Source organism: Crocuta crocuta, unplaced genomic scaffold (genome assembly GCF_008692635.1).
Source record: "Crocuta crocuta isolate KB4526 unplaced genomic scaffold, BGI_CrCroc_1.0 scaffold116, whole genome shotgun sequence".
NCBI lineage: Eukaryota > Metazoa > Chordata > Mammalia > Carnivora > Hyaenidae > Crocuta > Crocuta crocuta.
Window position 1 is genome coordinate 524,431 of NW_027531562.1, and position 24,532 is coordinate 548,962.

At 44.7% G+C, this 24,532-nt stretch overlaps 1 protein-coding gene across 3 annotated transcripts in view; it reads left to right on the plus strand.

The window, feature by feature from the left end:
• Positions 1 to 24,532, plus strand: part of EGLN3 (egl-9 family hypoxia inducible factor 3) — a 92,441-nt gene that overhangs the window by 55,061 nt on the left and 12,848 nt on the right. Inside the window, exon 1 of one of the 3 annotated variants that reach the window (XM_077772729.1) lies at positions 7,699 to 8,147. The exons of the other annotated variants lie outside the window; for them this stretch is intronic. Coding sequence (XP_077628855.1) covers positions 7,791 to 8,147 — 357 coding nt within the window. The 5' untranslated portion in view covers positions 7,699 to 7,790. Of the gene's footprint in view, positions 1 to 7,698; positions 8,148 to 24,532 lie in introns of those variants that run through there. 3 annotated transcript variants of the gene reach the window in all.

The window sequence follows — 24,532 nt, forward strand, 5'->3', positions numbered from 1 at the left end:
ATAAAAAAAACTTTCATAGTCCCACTTACTCAGAAATAATTATTAATAACATCTTGGTCTCAATCTCTCTCTTCTTCTCTCTCAAAAGGAGACTCTTACTCTACATTCGGTTTGTAACCTACTGTATTCAAGTTTTTAAAAATGTTTATCTTTGAGAGTCAGAGAGACAGAGCGTGAGCAGGGGAAGGGCAGAGAGAGGAGGATATGCAGAATCTGAAGCAGGCTCCAGGCTCTGAGCTGTCAGCACAGAGCCAGACTTGGGGCTCAACCTCATGAACCTCGAGATCGTGACCTGAGCCGAAGTCGGCTGCTCAGCAAACTGAGCCACCCAGGCACCCCCCTACTGTACTAAATTTATGCAATAAATATTTGCTGGACATTTCCTTTGTTCCAACTATCTCCCAGTATTGAATATTTATGTTTCACTAACATTTTCCTATTATAAATATAAAAAAAGAATTATTGCCTGAAAACAAGTTTGCAGTTTAAGAAAACAGTTCACGAAGAATACAATTGTAACCTCCAGTTTGACCAGTATGAGATTATTTGCTTAGGTAGATAGAGAAAACTAATTATTTTTGAACAGAAGGAAAAATGCCAGGTCTTTTTCTTCCTGCTGGGGAGAAGAAAACAGAACTCACTGCAGAGTGAACTGGAGAGGGCGAGGTGCTTGGCCCCACAACTGTACCGGAACTGCGCTTGCCTCGTCTGTCTGGTCTCCGTGAGTCAGATTTCTGACAAGGAAACTGGTCCCTTGGAGTGCGCGAAAGGGGTGCCGCGGAGCTGATGTGTCCTTTAAAAGTAGAGGCTCTTTACTACGGCTCCAGGATGACCGTTTCTCTAGGGTTACCTGTTAGAATGTTTCTGAGGACTCGTAGCTGAAAACCGTGACTTGAATTGGTTTTTAAAATGAGAAAATGTGTTATCTCACATTCTCGCATAACTCGAAGTCCAGAGGTAGGACAGAGTCCTGGAACAGTAAGATAAGCCACTCAGTGATGTCACCAAGGTCCCAAGTTCTTTCAACACTCTGTTCTGCCTTCCTCCGTGTTGGCTTCATCCTGAGGCTGGCTCTCTTCATGGTGACGAGATGGCTGCCAGAGGACGCTGAGCTGCCAGTTTGTCTTCTCCACGTTTGGCATAGAGAAAAATAGAGAGACATCTCCTTCCAATATAAATTCTTTTCAGTTCAAGTACCACTACCCATTAAAATCATCAGGAGTGCTTATTTATTTATCTCCTGCTATTGTTTCATTATAATTAATTGATTTTTATTAATTTACTACTTATTAATTTATGACAGTGATGGTGATAATGATGTAGTATATATTTTAATTTTTCAGCTGCTGGATGCCTAGGCCTTCTTGCTGGAAATTTTATTTTCCCAGCAGGAGGTAGTTTTTAGGAGCTCCCAAGTGAGTCTAATGTACAGCCAGGGCAGGGGGGACCACTGGATTAGGCTGGTTTAGGTCACCTGCCCACTCCTTGGACTAACAGTTACCAGGGGAATGTCATGAACTGATTGGCTTAGGAAAGTGGATGGATCTCAAAGTGTGACCTAGACCAGCAGGAGCAGCTACTGGGAACCTGTCAGAGATGCAAATTATTGGGCCCCACCCAGACCTACTGGGTCCTGGGGGTGGAGCTCCGTAATCTGCGCTTTAGCCAGCTTGGCAGGTGATTCTGATGGATGCTAAGGTGTGGGACACACAGTCTTAGACCAATCAGGCTCCCTCTGTGGAGCTAGGGAGGGGGTAAATATGTGAACAAAATCGGAGTCTGTGGGAACAGTGTGAGCCCCAAGTCACTGGAGCCTGTAGCATCCCCTCTTTTCATAGTCAGCCTGGCAGAGGGGTGAGAGGGGAAGGATTAGTGACCTGAACCCCAGAGACCCCTGGTTGTACAGAGATGGTCTCCCAACCATACCAACAAGCCTCAGGCACCACAATGGGCTGGGAATAGGATGGGAAGAAGACATGTTCTGTAAGAGCTCAAGTTGCCATAGCAGTTCAAGGGCTGAAAAGATTGCCTTGGTCTACACTTTCCTGAAAACACTGTGAATTTATTTCAACCGCTGTACAGTCTCAACAGGATCCTAGAAAAGAAAAAGGTCATTAGGTAAACACATAGGAAATCTGAACACAATAAGGACTTTTGTTAAAAAATAATATGTCAATATTGGTTCATAAATGGTGACAATATACCATAACTGTACTAAATTAGAAATTAATAGTGGAAACTGGACATGGGGCATATGGGAACTCAGTATAAATCTTCACAACTTTCCTGTGAATCTACTATTGTAAAATAAAACATTTTTTAAAAATCCGATACATTTAGGATGTGAAATTCTAATGAATGAAAACCCTTTTGGAAAAGATTTTATAAAATTAAGCATAAAACATTCTTTAAAATACTCCGTGTTAATATAAACTTGACCCTGCTGTATTTTTATGATCAGTATCATGCTTTTAGCCAGAGCAAGTGCTTTTAAAACATTTTCAGCTTAAACAAGAGTTGAATTGGAAGATATTAAGGAAGATTCCTGATATTTGGCACTTCCCAGAATCTGCACATGGCCTGAATTATCAAAGAACAAACGAGAGAGGCTTAAGGTTGTCCATATGTTAGAACAATTAAAAACCCATATAGAAAGTCACTTTCTTCACCATCCCCCTAGACCTGGAAAGGAGTAGGATGGCTTGACTCACGGGGAATGGGACATAATCATATGCATCTTTCCCTAAACCCAATTCATAGCAGTGAGCTGAAGCATAAATTCCCTTCAGGCACTTTCCTCCTGTTTCACCAGCTCCATTTAAATTAAATGCACTTCCTGTGTCCTGAGGGGTGAGCCAGGCAACCCAGTGGACTGAGGTATGGCTTATTACCAAGGACTACTTGACTACCAGCAACAGACTGTCTGTCACTGGATTTATGTGGGATTTCTGGAAACACTGGGTCATAATTGGAATGGAGCAAGGAGCAACTCCTAATTTGTAGTTTGGAAGATTACCCTTAATGTAGGCGACTAACTAATTGATGCTAAGTTTTGCTTATCTCCCTTCTGCACCGAGTATCCGTAAGGGAACCGATAATTAAAATTGTCGTTGCAGGTGAGAGTGTTATAATTAGAGTTGTAACAAAAGAGAGTACTTAAGGGCAAAAACATTGCTATGCCAAGCAAGTGGCTCAAGATGGGTTTTTACCCCTGATCTTACTGCATTGGAATGTCTCTGATTTTGTCCACTGATAGCCTCTTATGGTGTGATGTGGACAAGTTCCTTAGCCTCTCTCTGTCTCATTTTCGTCATCTTCACGATGCAGAATACTAAGAGTATCTATTGCTTGGTGATGTCATCAGAATTAATAGAAGTAATGTAACACTTGAGCACAGTGCCTGGAATGTGGTAAATGTTGCACAACTGTTTGCTTGATAAATCAATAAATAGCACAGCCCTTGCCCACATTAAAGTGATCCAAATGTAAGGTCAACCTCTTGTGACAGCATGGCAAAAACACAAAAGAGAGTGTTAGGGTAGCAGCTAGGAGAGAGGGAACCCCAGGCACAGTGGGACGCTGAAGGGGCAGGAGAAATGTCCCCAGTCTCCATCAGAAATAAAAAAGGATGTGATGGGACTCTTCCATATTATTGGTGGGAATGTAAAATGGTGCTACTGCTGTGGAAAACAGTTTGGTGGTTCCTCAAAAATTTAAACATAAGATTGCCACATGACCCTACGTGTATGGGTTCTTGGTAGTTGGCAGAAATTTCAGAAGAATTGAAAGCAGGTACCCAAATACTTACACACATATGCTTCTAACAGCATTACTCAAAATAACCCCAACAGTGGAAATGACCCAAATGTCCATTAGCTTATGAATGGATAAATACGAAGGGTATATCCATACAGTGGATTATTATTCAGCCATAGAAAGGAATAAAGTACTGATAACATGCTATAACATGGATGAACCTGGAAAACATGTCAAGGGAAAGAAGTCAGTCACAAAAGATCACATCTTCTATGATTCTACTTCTGGGGACTATCCAGGTAGAAAACAGATTGGCGGTTGTCAGGGGCTGGGGGTAGGTGGGAATTGGGGAGTAACTGCTTAGCGAGGACAGGGTTCTCATTTGGAGTAGTGAAAATTTTTGGCATCAGAGAGACGTGGTCATCGCACAACATATGACTGTACTAAATGCCATTGCATTGTTCACTTTAAGAGAGTATTATGTTCGGTCAGTTTTACCTCCTTTAAAAAAACCCTTAAATAATACATCCCAGGATGAGAGTGAGTGCTTTCTTCATTCTAGTTGAGAAGACAGAGGTGCTCCAGGCTTCCCCTGCCACTCACCAGAGAGACTCCTTATATAGGAAAGTTACTTGATCGATGTCCAGCCCCTTTGGGCCTTGGTTTTCTCATCTGTAGGAAAATGAAGTTGGATGAAGTGACCACTAGGATCCCTTTGAGTTCAAATTCTAAGGCAAAGAAACTCACAATCCTCCTTTCTCCCTGACTCCACCACTTGCTTGAAAATGGATGCATCTGGGGGCGCCTGGGTGGCTTAGTCGGTTGAGCGTCCGACTTTCGCTCAGGTCATGATCTCGCGGTTTGTGGGTTCGAGCCCCGCGTCGGGCTCTGTGCTGACTGCCAGCTCAGAGCCTGGAGCCTGTTTCAGTCTGTGACTCCCTCTCTCTCTGACCCTCCCCTGCTCACGCTGTCTCTCTCTCTCCTAGAAATAAATAAAAAACATTAAAAAAAAAAAAAGAAAATAGATGCATCTGTACCGCAGTTGCGCCCCGGAAGACGACAGTATTGTAATTAAATGACAGGGAGATTCATTTGTTTTAGTTATTAATACGAAAATATTTTAATATCATAACACCACAAATTAATGGACAAATAACTGTAAACAAATGTACTTGAAGGACTGGCTTGGGGTTTGCCACGCTGATGGTGGACTCTGAGCCTGCCCGCGGGCTCCAGCCTGTCTGTGCCCCTCTGTGTAATCACACACTGTGCTTTTTGCCAGTCACGGTATCTCAGGTGCTTTTGCCAAGTGTAGAGCTGGCGGCCCCAAGTTGATCAGCAGGCACTTCATTGATTAATAGGTGCCCTTGCCGAGCAGGGAGGGTGGCAAGGGATGATACCCTTTTAAACTGCCCACATTTTGCAACCGAACAATCTGGAACAGTTTGAAGCTATCAGTCCCTAGAACCTGTTTATGGACTATTGCTCTAGTTACGACTAGACTAGTTACAACTTTAACCTAAAACTACTGAAATATTATTTGATTAGTAAGCCAGATCTACCCAGGCCTGGGATTTCAAGTCCTGGGTCAACGTGTTCATTCTGGGAGACAGGTATGCGATTTTCCTTGTTTTGCTGACTGCCACTCCTCCATCTGCTACTACAGATTTCCAGTCCTCTATAAATTCCCTCCTAATGATTCCTATGAGTGTCAGGTTTATCTAGAAAGAAGCTTTAGTGAGAAAAATTTCCACCAACGACCAAGGATGATCTGTCATCTTTCCTTTTCTTTTTTTCTTTTCTTTTTTTTTTTTTTTGTTCAGGGTTATCTACTTCTAAGGTCTACAACTGACCAAAAACTGCAAACACTACAAGGCACTGCCTAACACGGCCTATATTCAGGCCATCTCAGGCCACACTTCTCCTGATTTCCTCATTATATATAACGCCTCTGGAGGAGATCACTAAATAGGCCAGAGCAGTTCCTGGCTAAGGAGGAGTAGGGGTGGGGTGGGGTGGTGAGTTTCAAGCAGAAGTAGGAGAAGGGCTTTCCTCCCTTTAGGTAACGCATCTCCATTTCACTCCTTGCCACAAACGAACAGTCCTTCAGCTTTGACCTCAGGTTACCTGCTCCCAGGATTTGAACACTTACCATGGCTGGCTGGCTGGAGAGACAAAGCCAAGAGACAAATACCCCACACAATACCTTACGTCTCCTTCACTGGCCTCTGAGGTTTTTGTTCCGGACCCGGCTGATCTGCCTGACACTCTTACAGTGACTTTTCTTTGGGGAGGGTCCCCCAGGGCCTCAAGCCAATAGACCCCTCCTGCAGCCTTTCACACATGCTCGTGGAGATGGCCAGGGCTCAGAGTTGCACACCAGGTTCCCAGTAACTATTATTAGGCACCTACTGGGTGCCAGAGGCTGGGGGGTCCCAGGATGGTGGGCTCCTGTCATTGCGGAGCTGCTGTGGAAATTTGTACAACAGCTCCTTGAGGCCGGCCGAGTCAAGCCTTTGCCCCAGTTGGTGCAGCTCCTGTTGAAAGGTTATGCGAACAGTGCCAGCTAATCCTCATCCTGGCAGGGGACCTCCTCTCCATTAAACAGAAGTGTCACCAAAGGTTTTCTCTGGACTGCTCCTCCCGAACATTCCTCAGGTTCTTAGTCCACCAAGTGCCCCTGGCTGCTGCTTTGCGCATGTACCAGAGGCATCTTTTTTATCCTACTGTTTGTTCTTGGCCTGGATTTCCTCTGTTTCTTCCTTTCATACCTGGCCTCTGACACGCAGACAGGAGAGCGCTACTGGGAGGGGGAGAACAGTGCAAAAGCTGTAGAGGATTGTGTACAAAATACACAATACCTGTAGAGCCTGTCCGTTCTTTTGTTCAACTGAAATGAAGAAACTGAATGCAATCTAATGTAAAATTTAACATATGGAAATGACTTTGCATGCAATTTACGAAGCTTTTCCCCTTGATTCTGATCTCTGGTGTTTGGTAGGAAAGGGAATGAAAAATCCATAAAGCAGTCAGCTTACCTTTGGGTAACTAAAAAGTCTTCTAGGTGGTATCCGTCCCTCCTTTGTAGGTGTAGATTCTTGTGGAAAAAGTGAGATTGGAAACGTAGAATTTAGTCTATTTGTTGGGGGGGGGATATACTTATAGGGCTGTTATATGAACATGTGATTAGTTTTGAAGGCAGGCTTTCAGAACATCCTATTTCAGTAAGAAGCTTTAAAGAGAAGTGGATGAAAACATCCAGCAAAGCAAAACACAGCATTTTCAGGGTTCAATCAGATAATATCCAGCATTTTCTCATTGTGCACATCCATCCCTTCCCCGCCCCCCCCNGGCACCAGGTAAAGCTGTAAGGAGGTCGCTGTTTAATATACAGATTTGTTCGTGGGTTTGTTATTCTGTTCAAGAGGTGACTAGCCCAGAACGTGGCTGCAAACTGTGCTAATTTCATTTACATTTTAAGAGTTGGGATCCAGGTTTTCAAGTTTGTTATGGGAGTTTATGCAAAACATATGCAAATCGATAGCATTCTAAAAATTCCGTGTGTTCTCCAGCCCCTCCCCTAGTCACAAACAAGTAAGGCTGGCTCCGGGCAGTGGAAGACTGGGAGTGGGTGACTGGCCTGGGGAAGGGCTGTCCCAGAGGCGGTCCCGGGGCGGGGCCTGGGCGGGGCCGGTGACGCGCCTAGTCGGCCGGCTTGGGGGCTGGACCTCAGCCTCTCCCCGCCTGGGGCCGAGGCCGCAGCGGTGGTGTCTCCGAGTCTCCAAAAGGGGCCCTCCGACTCCTCGCTGGGCCAGTCCGGCGCTGGGTCGTGGAACCCCGCGCAACTCCCGCTGGTTTCTGAGGGGATCTCTCCTCCAGAGTTTCGAGCAACTTTCCCCTCTGCCTGGCGCGGCGGTGGCTCGGGGACCGTGGCCGCCGCAGGNCCCCTCCCCGAGCCTCGGCTGCGCGCGCGCGTAGGTCGCTCCGGGTCTCAGTGCACGCTGGGGATCCGCGGGCTCGGCTCTGCGGGCGAGATGCCCTTGGGACACATCATGAGGCTGGATCTGGAGAAAATCGCCTTGGAGTACATCGTGCCCTGTCTGCACGAGGTCGGCTTCTGTTACCTGGACAACTTCCTGGGCGAGGTGGTGGGCGACTGCGTCCTGGAGCGCGTCAAGCAGCTGCACTGCAACGGGGCCCTGCGGGACGGCCAGTTGGCCGGGCCCCGCGCCGGCGTCTCCAAGCGGCACCTGCGGGGAGACCAAATCACGTGGATCGGAGGCAATGAGGAGGGCTGCGAGGCCATCAGCTTCCTCCTGTCCCTCATTGACAGGCTTGTCCTGTACTGCGGGAGCCGGCTGGGCAAATACTACGTCAAGGAAAGGTCCAAGGTAGGACGCGCGCGGGCTGCCCGGCAGCGCTGTAGCCCGCGGGAACCCGGGATATTCGGAGCCCGTTGTCTGTAGCCTTCGCAGGGCTGCAAGTGAACTTTAGTTTTTAACCGAGAAGCGAGAAGTCGGTCTGGTTCCCCCTCCCCCCCCTCCTCTGAGCGAAAATCAATGCTGAGGACTCAGGTGTTTAATTCCGATGACCTGTTAACTGAAACAATGGGTCTGGTGGGTCGTACAAACCGGATAAGCTGTGGGTTTTTGGTCTGATTTTAATACATGGAGGTTCCCAAAGGTCCGGAGGAGGGTCAGGTTATTAGGAACATTGTATATGAGACAGGTGTGAGTTATTGATATTCCCTGTCCACTTTAAAGTCACCTAATATTGTACTTCACTATGTTCCGAGGGTATTCCTGCAAACGCACTCTTAAAGAATTCTGGAGACGGTTGTGATTTTGCAGTGTAGCGTTTGGTTTGTGGAGTTTGGCAGGTGTGATACAAGTCTGACCTGTGAAAGAGTCAAACTCCTCTTCACTTTTGAGTGTTGCCCTTGGCTTTGGTGCACCCAGGACACTGTTGGATCATCTTGGCTTGGAAAATTTTCTTGGTCCTGAGCCCTACACCACCACCTTTCCTTTCCTAACTCTCCATTGATGGAGAAATCCACTTAGAACTAATTAAGAGATGGGGAGAGCATAGTCTAGTACCTCTGGAAAGAAACCATGTTTTTGTTCACCCCACCCAAAGTGACTCCCTGGGTGGTAATTTATCTTGGAAACATTTGCAGGTACATTGGCACAAATAGGGAATGTGTAGCACCATGATACTGGCCCATGTAGGTTACTTTGGGGTAGTTCCATCTACCCCATCAGTCTTTTCTACAAATGATAATCCAGCCATTTTCCAGCGGCAGTTCTGAGTGGTTTGCACTTTAATTTGAGGACTGGTCCAGGGGCACTCAGAACTATAGAGAACTTTTACTTTAACACAGAGAGGGGAAGCATGCTAGCATGGGAAGGAAGGTGCACTTTCTTCAACAATATATGCAGTATAATCTCAGTTTAAGAGTGACCTTTTGATGAAACATACCTTTATTGTCACATTTGTCTCATAGGTGTAGGGGACACTTTGAATAAAGGGCAAGTGGTGAAGACTGGAAATGGGTAGAAACGAAGGGGTTGGAGTGGGGTAACAGTAGGGGAGAAGCAGATCGCTGTATGCCTTTCAAGCTAGGAGGACATGAATAGAATGTGTGAAACCACTGTTGTTAGTTGGACGCAAATAAAGTAAATGTTAGGAAAAACTGCTGCTTTCTAAATTTTATTTTGAGTTGGGGGAAATGCAGAGTCACCTGGACTCTATAGAAGATTGACGTTCAAGTGTTTCTTCACTCTTCATCTGTTGTTTCGGTGTGCATTACGAAGCTATTGGTCTTGGTTAGCTTTTTGTTTTTGCTTTGCGCTGACTGACCTTGCTTACCGGGCTGGGGATGGGGAGGGGGGAAGGGCTAGCCTCAGTGCTTGTTGCTTTAATCTGGAAGAGCAGATGGCTTCTTATCAGTTTTTAAAGTTTCATTTAACTCAGGTGCTAAGAATTTTACCCCCAACATTCTAGGAACACCATGTGTTCTGAGGGAGGTCAGAATTAATTGGTAGAAAGACATCACTTAACTTATTTCAAAGTCAAGTATTTGTATTTAGCTTTGACGTCAAGGACAGTGGTTGGGTTTCAGGCGAGACTTTAGACAAATTGAATGAAAAACATTGTGTATGTCTGGGTGAGGAAGAAGAAAGATCTCTAGATAAGATTCTTTAGTTGTAGATTATCTTCTGGGTAGAATAAATAACTTCTCAGTTAACCCTTTCAGAAGGTGACTGTGAGTTAAAAAGAGAAAATTCATCTTTTGTCCATACCTAGATTTCCAGCTTTTCTTTGGTTGTTGTGGCACAAAGCTCTTCATTCCTGTCCTTTAGAAGAATCACCTGTCCGTTGGGGTGTTCCCTGGCCAACGGGAACCAGATGCAAACCAGGCTTGAGCAAACAGCTCTTGGAGTCAAAAATAAAAAAGTTTGATTTGCTTGTACAGAGAATTCTCCTTAGCGTTGTGACTTGGGTCTCTTGTGTGTTGGTCATTCTTAAACATGGTAGAAAAACAGTCCATTAATATGTGCTTTATATTAGTTTCAAGTTAATTTAACTTCTTCTCTTCCCTCAACTGAGTGCCTTACTCTGTGCCATTTCCCATGTTAGTGATGTAGACCCGGTTTCCTGCTGCGTATCCTCCAAGCAGGTTTTCAGGAGAAACTAAATTTTTAAAAGGCAGAGTTTGTGCAGTTATTTTCAAAAATTATTTGTAACCTTTTATTATGGAAAATTGCAAACATGTTTATAATGTGGAGGGAGAGGTTAGTATAATGAATTATGCCCCTAGGACCCATTTTCAACAATTGCCAATTTATACATTTATTTTAGACCAATTTCTTTTAGCTATTTCTTGGGGTTATGTCTGTTAACCCATTCATCCTAATTAAATACTTTTTTCCCCCTGGATTTTTAAAGGTCATTGAATCATGCAAGAATGCCCTTTATCTCAGTGAAGCAAACACAAAGACATTGGGAATAAAATAGAGGTATATATATTGGACCTAAAATTGGAATCATGAGAGAGTATGGAAAGAAATACTAAAAGGTTCCCCCTCCCTGCCCAAAAAGTTGTCACCAGTCAGAATTTATCTTCCTGCAGTTGGTTGGACCAGAATAATCCAGGGGTGCTGGAGACCCTCTGGGGAAGCTGTTTCCTAAAATGTACAGCAGCATGGCGCCCCCTAACTTCAAGCATGGTCATTGCTTTCAGGCTAGCAAGAGATTTCTTATCTATTACTCCCTTTTGGAGAATTTAGGCGGAATCCAAGATAAATATTGGTCATAATTTGCTCCTTTTGCTTTGGCTGCCTAGATCTCGAAAATGGCTGTTTTCCAGAGAACGTGTAATTTATGGAACCAAATGTTCTCCTGCTTGAAGCATCTCACTGCAGACTCACTATTTAGTAACTTTAAGAATAAGAACTACTTTTTATTGAGTGGTTTGCCCTGTCTGGCACTGTGCTAAGCACTTTATAAACACTGTCTGTCTGACTTAGTCTTCAGAACCACAATCTTCAGCACACTGAGAGATTAAATCATTTCGACAAGGTCACAAAGGGAGCCGTAAGAAACCGTTTATGATAGGTGTTAGGGGCTTAGGCTTGAGCTCAGTAACTTTGTGGCCTTAGGTAAGGTGCTTCGTTTGCGCCAAGTGTAAAATGGGGGATAATAAGACCTTAAAGCCTTTCGAGGGGAAGGAGCATTAAACAAGATAATGTACATAAAATTCTTAGCAGAATTCTGTGCCCTCGTAACTGTTATGAAGCCATAAGTGAAATATTTAGAATTCTTTTTTTTTTTTTTTTTTTTTTTAAGATTTAGAATTCTATCCTGGATCTGTCAGACTCTATCGAGAGTTTGTGTTCTTGACTATAATGCTTCTGCTTTTTGTCATTTATTTAGCCAGTGTACATTGTGGGGTGCTGTGCAGGGCGGGGCAGGTGGTGGGGATACAAAGGTAAACAGGCGTAGACCCTGCCTCATGGAGCTTCCATCCGTATGTGCTTGTGAATCGTAGATCCCCTAGTTCACACTTGATTTTCAGACTTAAAACAACAAAAAGATGAAACCCAAAGATTGAAGAAAGTGTGGATTGCTGTGCTAATGTATTGGTTAGCAAGATTGGTTGTTAGGATCCCTGACTGGAGTAGTTCTGAACAATGGGATTATGGGAGGGAGCTGTATTGGGAACAGATAGATCAGTCTGAGCCGGTCCAGACAAATGATGACACAGCAATAAGTTAGGAATAAAAGAAGATGTGTTGCAAGGTGGTGGGTTTGTCTGTCTGCTACTGAGCAGTAACAGTTATGGCCCACCCTTCTCATGTGATATCAGGAATACCTTTTACTCAAGGGGGCTTATTATGATTGAAAGCTACTTTAAATAAAAATGGGATAAAATACTTAACAAATCAGGATATGTCTCAGGACCATGGTGTAGGAAGTGCCATCAGGGTTCAGAGAAGACCAGAATCATGAACTAGGAACCAGAAAGTCCTAAGAACAGCTGGTGTGTTAGTTCTTTTCTCTGGAGCTTTATGGCCTTTGTCTTTGCTTTGCTCTGGATTTCTCCCCCAGTCTCCTTACCATCTAGCATTGGGTGCTTCTCCATGCTTATGGTTCAAGATGGTGGCCCCACAGTGGCCACCTCAGCCTCAGTCTGAGATCAACAGAGACTTGACTAACATTCTAAACTCCCTGTTTTCATTTTCTGGAGTAAAGTCTGGTGGTTTCACCTTGGCCCAGGGGACCTCACAGCCTGGGTTGAGGGTGGTGGTGGGACATGTAGAATCCTGTGAAACAGTGGTTGCCAGGGCCCATAAAAGGTCCCGTTTTTAGAATATAGTGTTTGAGGACTAGACGCCGTGCGTGGTGTGGTGTCTCTGTCATTAAGATCTTAAAAGTCTGCCTGTGAATAAGGTACTTTAGGGGGAGGAGGCCCAGAGTTTAAAGCACTGGAATACGTTCTTGTAAGGATGTGAGGAATTTCTATAAATGGTTTTGTATTTAAAAATAACTTAGCTCCTGGAGGAAGGGTATTAATTCAAGGAAATAATTTATAAAATACAGCCTCAGTGACAGTAAAGCAGGTTTCCCCATTGGGTGAGTTTTTATAATGTTTCTGGTCAATTTTGTTGAATGACACTTAGGAGCAAAGAAAAGACAATAGGGGTGTGTGTGTGTGTGTGTGTGTGTGTGTGTGTGTACCTTAGAATTTCTTTTCAATTTTGGGCTCCTGGCCCCTCTACCACAACCTTATCTGCTTGCAGTGAAGTAGCAAATGAGCGGATATGTTTATTTATTCACAAATCATTTTATGCCTTGTGCTGAGATAGTCCTGTACATGGATGTGCACGGGGAGGTGGGAAGTGATTATAATAAAACTACCTAACGAAGTATGCTGAAAATAGAGAGTGGGGTGAGATAGTTGTCACCAACTTTGCGTTCTCTTTTTCTGGTTAAGCAGCCCACTCATCCAGTGAATTGTCGTTTTTGTTTCTCTTCTTTGGGCTTTCAGCAATTTCTCTATTTACTTGAAATGAGAAGTAACCAAAATAAACTTAATGTAAGTGACCCAAAATAACTTTAATAATACAGGTTTTAGAGCTAAAGAGGTATGAGAAATCACACCTAGGCAGTCCACCAACCACTCCACAGGTAAGGTGTTTTTATATTTGGAAAGATGAGGCTTTACGCAAGCCCTTGGAGAGGGACTGGGGTGTGTCTTGGGCCTGAGCAAAGGTGCTTTAGAGAAGAGCTCTCCTGGCTGGGTTGCTTCAAGAATCAGGTGGACAAAGAGACAGGGTCATTAGGTTAATTCAGCTGCATCAGCATGTGATTTGGGGATTTTTAAATATAATTATGACTTGAAGTTAATAAACACCCTTAGAATGATGTGCAGTCGACTTTTTGGGTGTCACGAATTATTTCCCTTTCTGACCTTGTGCAGATCAAACCAAATTTGTAAATTTCTCCCTGTATCTTGACTCTGGCTAGAAAAATGTCAAATTTGTAAATAACAAGCAGCCTTGCATATTACAACTCCATTCTGAAAACATACCATGTATGGAAGATTTCTCTGCTGGAGCTTAAAAGTGGGGTGGAGTTAACCCATAAGGAGCCGAGCACATCTGAGAAGCATCTCCAGGCACTTCCAGCTTCGTGCCCTTCAACATAAAACTTGGAGGACCTCGCCTGTGGGCCACGTTTGCTCAGTTTGGCAAGACCTCTGCTTTGACTCACCTCTCTGGTCTTGGATACAGTAAGTGACGTTCTGGCCCAAGTCTGTTGAGCACCAAGGAGCAGTTTACAGGTTAGCACTATGGAGGGGGGGTATTAATTCTTTGTTAATTATTACAGCAACAGATTTGCTAATTCCTCTGTAGTATTACTTTGTAGTTGTTAACTAATATTGCTCTAAGAAATGGGTGTCATTTTTCTCTAGTGTTTGTCAAATGCTGCCATTCTGACAGTCATGATAGTTCGGGTGTCTTCTGCTGGGCAACTGCCAGGGGTGCCCAGCGGGTAGTGGAATCCAGAGGCACTGGAATTGTAAATGCGACAGACAAATCAGTTTATGATGCCAGACTAAGGAATTCGGTTTTGGCAGATTGCCAGGAGCCGTTGATTTGGCTCCGATTCAGAGCTGTGTGTCTGTTTGCCAAGCAAGATTAGTTAGCTTGGTTCATTATACATAGAATTTCTACCCCGTTTCCAGCGATTATTTCAATCTTAAACCAACACGGGACTTGCCTTAATTTTATATCTTCTTTTGATAATGATCTGTGGGTTACATTCCTTTTCTTGGTTTTGGTGAGCTGGTAGTGACTGAGGGTTAGGTTTTTCACTCCCTCCCCCAGCTCAATCCCAGCCTTCCAGATGTGTGGGTTTAAAGCTGTATAATGCAGGCTTTCAGATCTTGTACTGGGTTCCCTCATTCGGTACCTACTTACTGAGCATCCCTCATACCAGTGTCATGTTATTATATACACCTCCTTATTAGGCCAAGCCAGTTTTTTATTCTGCAGGGCAGAAAATAGTGAGCAGTGTTTCTCAAGTTCTGGAATACACGTGCCTATTTCCTAGTAGATATTTTTCCTTCCAAAAGGAGGCCAAAATACTATTACCATGTAAAAACAGTTCCAGGATACAAAGATTCAAAGGATAGGATAGTCGTCCTGATTATTTTTTCACCGGGAAGAAAACAAAATGGAAAACTCAATTTCAGGTGTCAGGGACATCTCTTCTAGGTTCTACCTGGGGGATGTGACGTTGTTGAGATGTGTTCAGGATACCACTCTTCTGAGCATTACTTGGGAGCAGTAAGGACATGGCTGTGTGACACAGACTGAACACCTCCAGGAACTTGCTCTGTGCTCTCTGGACACGACACCCAGAACAGAGATTCTGCCTGTGCCCCTCCCTCCACGTCCCCTCCTATATCTACCTCATCTTTCTAGTTAAACCTGAGGGACTATTACTCAGAGTTTCATACCCCACGCAGAACTGACAGCGAGTCTTTTGTGTGTCTGTGTGTGTTTAGGATGGCTTCTTTCAGATTCCCAGTTTTGCATGTTAATTTGAAGGATGGGAGGGGATAAAAAAAACCTTTTCTTTTGTTTATTTGTTTCTAAGATTTTATTTTTTATATAATCTTTACACCCATTTTGGGGCACAAACTCACAATCCCGGGATCAAGTGTCACGTGCTCTACTGACGGAGCCAGCCAGCTAGGTGTCCCTAAGCAAAACCTTTTTAAAACATAAAATACTGGGGGCACCTGGGTGGCTCAGTTGGTCAAGTGCCTGACTTCGGCTCAACTCATGATCTCACAGTTCTTCAGTTCGAGCCCCGTGTCGGGCTCTGTGCTGACAGCTCGGAGCCTGAAGTCTTCTTCAAGTTCTGTCTCCCTCTCTTTCTCAAAAACAAATAAACATTTAAACAAATTTAAAACAGAATAGCGAACACTTGGGCAGGAACATGCAGGATTATCAGTCAAAATTTGGCCTATTTTGTACTGTTTTGGTTTTTTGTCTTTGTTTTATTTTAGGTTCACTTGGAACCTCAAGTTTTGTCTTTTTTTTTCTTTTAACAAAATTTTGTTTTGCTTTCATAGTAGACTTATTTCCAAGAGACTTATTTTAACCATAGATCACCTGCCTTTGTTTCTCGTTCTCCCTCTGATCCGTTTTAATGTGATTTTTTGCCAGAATGTAAGTAGTGTAAAACCCAACACCAGTCATGTAGTCTCCATGCTTTAAAAAAAACAAAACAAAAAACCCAACCATGCTCTCTCACCCCACTGCCCACTGTACGTGCTCTGAACTTCTTACCATGTCATTTAAGGCCCTCCACGTGTGACCTCATCTGACCCTTCTACACTTAATCTCCTGCTGACTGACGACCTTCCCTCCCAGTCCCGGAAATGCTAGAAGCGGATTTGCCAGGCCCACTGAGCTTCCCTATTGTCTTGTACTCTTCAGAATCCATTTTAGTGCCTTTTCCATGAAGTCTTCCCTTCTGCAGCCTAGAACTCTGTGGGCAGCTCAGGCCAAGCCTCCCCACTACATACATACATGTTTTTATTTACCTACTTATTTGCTTACCCTGCCCTCCACTTACTTATAAATTCCTTGAAGGCAGAGACTGTTAAACTTGATATATAGTGTCTTACAATTCGTAAGGGTTTGACTTAATTTCGTCTTCAAAAGGAACTTTGATTTCAAAGGATGTCAGGGTGTCAAAAAAAGCTATAAATATTTTGTTAGGTGAAAACAAAAAGATTTTGCCATGTGGCCCCTAATTTCATGTCGAAGTGTTTAAATATTTGATTACATTAATGTACTACGAAGGAGCATCTCAACGAAAGGACTTTGGTTTATAAGGTGTCTCNATGTAGGGGTCTGACTCAGAGAAGCAAGAAAACCCAGGACTGTGAGGTTGGAGCCCTACCTTCTGATCCTGGCCCTGGGGAGTGGTATCTCAAGACCTCAATTTCCACTTTTCATGAATGAGATGGATTTTTGTGTTTATATTTTAGTTTAGTTTCGTTGGAAGCTACCACTAGGCCCTAGGATGGGCATTTTACATTTTATTTCCGTGACCTGAGCCAAAATCAAGAGTCTGATGCTCACCTGCCTGAGCCACCCAGGTGCCTCTAATTTTTTTCCTTAATTGGTCATTTATCTTCTGACTTTGAAACAAGGCTGAAAACCTTGGCTGGTTTGTGATCTTGGGCAAGTCAGTTTTCTGAGCCTCACTTTCCCCCTCTAGAACATGGACACAGTAATATTTAACGACCTCCAGGATTACGGGACATTAAATGAAAATTGAGACCAAATTTCCATCTGAGAGGGCAAATAGGTGCTCTCAGTGCCTCGTATTGCTTCTGGAAGAAGACGCCTACCAGCAGTCACAGTCCAGTGCTGACGATAATCCTCAACAACGCCACAGGGTTACCATTGGAATGTTTCCTGCCAGTTTTGGGAATCCCAGAGCAAAGCTCGTGCCAGAAACTGCCTGAGCAACTCCTCTCACTTCCTGCTTTACGCACCGCCCTCTTACCTACCCACCCACCCCCCACCCTCCCCAGATTCCCTAGTGTCAGTCGGCTAATTACACTTTACCTTTTAGCATCCAGTGTGAGGTGTTGCACAGAATCTCCTGGTTTTGCCACAGACTCACCGTGGTTCAATGTGTGCTTGTTGGACTGACTGCATCACGATTACCTGGAAATGTGCTATATAAGTGCAAGTTCTTGGGCCTCCCCCCCAACCTAGTGGATCAGAGACTCAGAGTCCTCCAGGCGACTCTCACACACGCTAAAGTCTGAGAAGCACTGGGGAAAGTTAGTTAAGAGGAGGCCAAATATGGGTGGTGCTATCTTCTTAGACTTTCTCTGTTAGTAAGAAAATCAAAGTTCAGTCATTTGATCTGATCTGAGCTAATTCATTGCTAAAACTAGAGTATACAAGCACGGGTAGTGTATTCGGGACATTTTTGAGAAAAAGCCATCACATGTTAACACGTTCCCACATTTTTTTCCTAGTATTTGTATCAGTTAACTTCTATTTTCTAGAGCCAGAATGGGAGTGAAACTGGAAACTGGTTCCCTCCTGCTAACGTTAAATGGAGGTGGGAGGAAGAATCTCGGAATGACAGCAGGGCGTTGCTTTCCCTCCTGTGTCCAACAGTCTTGCGAGAAGTGTGAGCGGAAGGCACCCAGAGGAAGGAGAGAGACTCCCGGTGATTTGGGATGAACACAGCTGGAAGCACAGATTGCCTTAGTTACGGGCTAACTCTTCTTTGCTGCCTGTGGACACCACACAGAGCCTGCGGTGGCCTCTGGCCCTCTGGTGTCCGTTGGCTGCCCCTTGGGAGACCTGGGAAGGCTGTGCTGAGCTCTTTAAGGGTGGGGGTGGAGGATGGGAAAGTGGGCAACCGAATCCAGCTTGATGGGAATCCAGAGTGTTCCCCGGGAGGAGGTTGGAAAGTAGCAGCCCCTTTGCCTCTTCTCACTGCTTGCATTGGAGGCCTTTGATTCCCCGGTTCAAGGTTGGAGCCTGTATTTGGGAAGTCACCACCGTCGTCTGAGGATCATCCTCGTTGCTTTCTCATGGAGCGGAAGCAGTCGCTCTGGAAATAGCACCTGTTTTCAGTTAACACATGGTTCCTGATGTTTTAGAAGCAGTGTTTAGTGGTGGAAAGGTCATGCTTAGCTCTATAACGTTCCATGAGTTACTTTTGGTTTACGACTCAGTTTCTGTGTTTGTACAGTGGGGCTTGTATATATCTCAGGAGAACATGGGGGCAATTAAATTAATGACCCCTGCCCCCCACTCTCCCCCAATTCAGAGCCAGGCACTCCTTTATTTCTAGTCCCCTTGCCGCTCCTAAAAGAGTTTATTCTTTATTCTCAGGAGCCTTTTACTTTCTACTCCTCTAAGTTCCTCCTTCTAGATCTCACCCCTCCTCTAAGGCTCAGTAGGTCTGTGTCCAGTGTATTCTAATTAACATGATTTTAGGAAGTTCTGTATTCAGTGAGTTCCAGTTCACATGGTAGAGTGGATTTGTCTCCTAAGCAAGCTTTGGCCGTGAGGAAGGAAAATTCACCTCATCCCTGGGATTCCTATGAGTTTACCAGATGCCACTCCTCTTACAAATACATTTTTGTGTTTACTTAAAAATTTTTGTAAAGATATTTTTAATTCTTTAAGATTTTTATTTGCATTTTTGGGAGAGCGAGAGAGCTTGTGCAAGTGAGTGAGAGGGGCGGGGGGTGGAGGGTGTGGGGGAGAGTCTCTTAAGTAGGCTCCACACTTAGCACAGAGCCTGATGTCTGTCACGACCCTGGGATCATGACCTGAGCTAAAATCAAGTTGATGTTCAACCACCTGAGCCACCCAGGATCCCTAAAATTTTTTCTTAAAAAAAATTAAAAAATTTTTTTTAATGTTTACTTATTTTTAAGAGCGAGAGAGAGAGCGAGAGCAAGTGAGAGGGAGACCCAGAATCTGAGGCCGGCCCTGGGGTCTGAGCGCTCAGCACAGAGCCGGACGCGGGGCTTGAACTCACGAACCATGGGATCATGCTCTGAGCCCAAGGCAGACGCTTAGCCAACTGAGCCACCCAGGTGCCCCCTAAAAGTTTTGCTTAATTGGTCATTTATCTTCTGTCTTTGGAACAGGTCTGAAAACCTTGGCTGGTGCTGACCTGAGCTGATAAGGAAAGGTCCGGAGAGGCTGATTTCCTCCCATAGAACCTGGGCCGGGGCAGAGTAGCCTGGGGATGACCTGGGCTAGTTGTGGAGCATTTGCATCCAAAGTAGATGTGGGCCCTGCTGGGGCTGCAAAGAGTTTATTAGACCAGGAGTGAATTTGTCCTCCAGGGGGAGTAACTGAAGCAAAGACCATGTAGACAGCTGGTACTTTGAGGCAACATTCAGAGTCCATTTCCTTGGTTCTGTGGTTTTTATGAACTGCCACCCACCCGCCACCACGTTGGAACTTTGGTTCCCATACTCCATACCAAGCACACTGCCTTTTCATATTTGTGATTTTTTTTTTTTGCATTTTACAATTTTCTATGATTATGGAAAAAGTGATAGGCAAGGGTGAGAAGGGCTTCAAATGCCTCAAGTAGAACTGAAGATCTGTGTTCCCTCAAAAACGGATGAATTGGTTAATGTTGGACATTAGGGAAGCTGTGGAGAAAAAGCATGACTTGATGATGAAGGCCTCTCTCTCTGCAGCCAGACTAACTGGGTCCCGAAAGGGAAGTTACCTAAGTGCCTCGTGCCTCAGTTTCCTCATGTGTAAAATGGAGATCATGATGGTTCCTGCCTTATGGGGTTATTATGATTATTGAACGCGGGATTATTTGTTCATGGAACAGTGCCAGGCACGTAGTAAGCACTCTACAAATGTTCAGTAAACAGATGTGTCTCCTGAATTTCATGAGTTCTAATACTAACTGATTTTCTATGTGTCCTTTCTTTGATTGAGCAGATATATTTTCCCAGGTGCTGAAATGCATGCCTAAAGAGAAGATCTGGTTTCCTAGAAAGTTCTTTGACTTTATTTTTTCCAGCACAGTTGCAGTGTCCCTAGTTAATACTCTGAAAATTCATTGGGAATTGCAGGGAATGTGTTTTCCTGGTTTTTCTTAGCCTAACAATGTTGTGTCAAGGCATTTTTCATGATGTGATTTGACTGAAAACTTTTTTTTTTTATTACCATTTATAAAATCTTGTCTGGGGGCGCCTGGGTGGCTCAGTCGATTAAGCGCCCGACTTCGGCTCATGTCATGATCTCCTGGTTCATGAGTTAAAGCCCCGCATCAGGCTGTGTGCTGACAGCTCGGAGCCTGGACCCTATTTTGGATTCTGTGCCTCCCTCTCTCTGTGTCTGTCTCTCCTTGCCCCTCCCTGGCTCTCACTGTCTCTCTCTCAAAAAAAATAAACATTAAAAAAAATTTTTTTAATCTTGTTTGACCAGTTATATTTGAGTTATTATGGATTCCCTGAAATATTTTAGGATTCATTACAGATAAGAATTTAAGGACAGCCACACTTAGTTTTCCAATAATCCTGCAACCACACACATTTTCAGAGACTTTAGAGAGCTGCAGGTAAAGTTTTGTTTTCCTGATAAGACTATTTCTCACATCAAAAGAAGTTAAATACTGTGAGCCCCTACTGCCATATTGCCTCAGGGATTACTCATGAATTTGTTTTTCTAGACAACAAAGATAACTTGTAGGTAGACATGAGAACTTCCAGGGTTAATGACTTATACTGAGAACTTGTGAGCAGCCTGACTCAGGACAGACAGCTGCTGCTCACCTTCCCCGTAATCAGGAAATTAAATGGGATGGTGTGTGTACAGCGCCACCCCAAAGTGCCACCTGGCGACATAGGTCCTCAGGAGATGGCAGCTGTTACTATATGGGGAGAGGCATCAGAAAGGGTATGGTTAAACGCCTGTCTTAATGTCCTTCACCCTGAGTCGGGCTGACTTTTGCTGATTTCATAAGTGCAAGGAAGCCCGTATTCAAAACATTTCTCTTGTGACTGGAGTAGTGCTGGGGAGGGCTGTCCTGTGCCGGTTCCCTCCGCAGTCTGCCCTGCGGTGTGCTCGGGTGTGGGCTGGCTGCCACCCTCACGCAGCGCACGTAGCCCTGTCACTCAGCCGTCACCCTGCTGGCCTAGAGCCAGGCCTCCGGGGGAAGGGCCGCCTTTCCAAACCCAAACAGCCTGTATTGATATGTCGATGTTCCCCAGCCTGTTTACTGTGCTTAATTGCAGAGCTCTGGCTGAATCCTCTCCAAGGAGAGGAATTAACCACAATTCAGAAAGGAATGACAATAGTTTCTTAAATTCTTGGCCTCGCAGAGTTTCAATAGCTTCTCCAGGGAGGATGATTCACTCAAGTTCATGCATGAATTGCAGGATTCCCTGTAATAGAATCTTGATCTAGTGCAGGTAGACTTTACAGGGCTGTGAATCCCTGTGATTTTATAGAGACTTCTGTGTGTGTACAGGTGTGCGTATTTCTGGGGTCCGAGTGGGAGCCGAGCTCTTTAATGTAAGAATCTCAAGGGTTTTGGCATCTGGTAAAACTCATCGCTGAGCTAGAAGAACTAAATAGAAGGTTCTAGAGTCTGGGTAGTTGTTGATGGTTTGAATGATCCCAAAGCCGGGACCAAATTCCTAGTAGAGCAAAACAAGGACACTGATGGAAAGGTCTGCCTGGCGACAGGGTTTCAAGCGAAGATGGTACATTCTCGTCTTACAGGCATGATGCTCTCACTTGACCTGAAGGGCTCGGTAGGTCCGCATCACCAGAGCAACCGAGAGTCGGCTATACGTTCTTACTTTTCATTTTCAGAATTACTGAAGCTCTCACATCTCAAAAAAATTAATGCACAAGGGTCATGATGATCATTGCTCTAAACTGAAGGCGAGGCTTTGTGTAGCAGTGCTCTGGATACACAGGTTCAGGTAGAGGCATTTTTAGTGTGGATTTAGAACAAACGAGGAAGGCAGAAGTGGTTCTCCGTGTACAAATGGAATAACAGAAAAACATTTTAGTGAATAACTTGAGGTTTGTTGAAAGGCTTCCTTGCCTTACAGATGTGTTCGTCTGGACTGTCTGGTGTTTTGATTCTTCTGATTTGTCTGGTCAGATTCTGAAACTTTGGGAAGGGGAACATGTAGCCTGGCCACAGCTCACGTCATTGCCCACCAAAAGCATAGTTCCTATTTTCCCCTCATTTTGTTACATCAGTCTTTAACTAGAGGCACCAGGAAGAAGGAAATAGCGAGGTTTGCTCTTAACCAATGAGGCAGATAACAAGCAAGATACCAAGATAATGAGTGACAGTTTGCACAGTTTCCTACTGTTTTCTCTAAAGTACCTCCTTTATCGGCAGCCAGTTTCTTTAGGTCAATCTGGATGAAGTTAGAATGAAGGTATAAAGATTCTGAAGCACTTTTTATGTTTATGAGCTGTTCCTCATCACCTGGAGAGCTTGCCGTGTTGTTCAGTTTCAGATAAAGGATGGGACTGGCAACCGTGTGAACTTTGCAGAGTGACATTTCCTGGAAACTCTTGGAGAAAGCTTTGCACAGTTGCCTGTATTTTGTCAAGATGTCTTATGAATAGCGTACAGTGGGAATTTATTTATTTTTTTTGTTTATTTATTTTTGTGAGACGGAGAGACAGAGAGAGGGAGACAGAGCAGGGGCAGGGCAGGGGCAGAGAGAGAGCGAGACAGATTCTGAAGCAGGCTCCAGGCTCTGAGGTGTCAGCATAGAGCCCAACGCCGGGCTTAAACCCGCAAAGTGTAAGATCATGACCTGAGCCAAAGTCGGGCACCCAACTCACGACTGACCCACCCAGGCGTCCCATGCAGTGGGGAATTTAAATGACAGTAGTGGGTCCTACAAGGCATCCTTGAAGATTACATACCCCTGAACAAGGAAGACTGAGAAAGCCTAAAGCAATAATCCCAGTTTGCTTTCTTACTCTGGATTTAAGTTACTCACCCTTGAAAAGGATTTTTGTGGTTGTCTTCTCTCAGTCCTTGTCAGAGCCAAGTGGAAAAGAACATTTTGGCTTAACTTATCCTTAGTTTTTTCCTTAAAACAAAACTTGCAAAGATCGTGCCTCTTCCAGTTTTTCTCTCTAGGCTTTCTTATGGTATACCTGCATATAGCAGTTTGAAGACTTCATTTTTATTTTTGCTTTTCTTTTTAAAGTTCACTTATTTTTGAAGGAGGGGTGGGGTACATGAATCCGCTTGAGCGGGGGAGAGGCAGAGAGAGGTGAGAGAAGCCCAGGCAGGCTACACACTGTCAGTGCAGAGCCTGACGCAGCACTTGAATTAACGAACTGTGAGATCATGACCTGAGCCAAGATCAAGAGTGGGACGCTTAACTGACAGAGCCACCCAGGCACCCTCGCTTTTCTTTATAAATAGGAGTTCAGTCTTAGAGCTAGTGTCTTTGTTGAAGTGATTCGCGATCCCATCTCCAGCCCCCAAATGACCAGATGGGGCCCTTTTCTCAGCAGGTGCCTTTGTCCATACCGGACAGGAAGTGTACAGCCATGGGACTGTCCTGCTCTCTGTCCCCATCACATGCGTGTGTTAAAATATGTGCCCAACACAGACTACCCAGAAAAACGACCCTGGGAGTATGTATACCTTCAACTCCTCTACCCACAGCTGAGTAGAAAAATGGGCAAGTTTATTGCCTCGGCTGTTGTCACCCAACTGTAAACTGGACCCGTTTGTAGCCAGAAGATTTGAGCTATTATGGTCCCTCCTGTGATGAGCTGCTTGGCTGTTTTTCCAAGCTGACGATGGTGCCTGGCCTCATGTATTCTTCCTCAAGTTCTCCATGCAGTCAGTGTCTTGTGGAGAAAGGAAGGATCCCGTCCAGAGCCAACATGGGAGAAGGACTGGAGGAGACACGTGGAATGGGGGTGGTGCTGACGGACGAGGCTGTGCCTTTGGACAAGACGCTTCTGAGCCATGCAAAGAGAGATGGGGGAGGTGCCCACCTGTAGCTCAGGAGCTATCACAGAGTAGCTTGGTTTATTTTGAGAGGGAGAGCACGAGTGGGGTGGGGGCACAGAGAGGGAGAATTTCAAGCAGGCTCCACACTGTCCGTGCAGAGCCCGACACAGGGCTCGAAACTCACTAACTGTGAGATCATAACCTGAACCAGGATCAAAAGTCG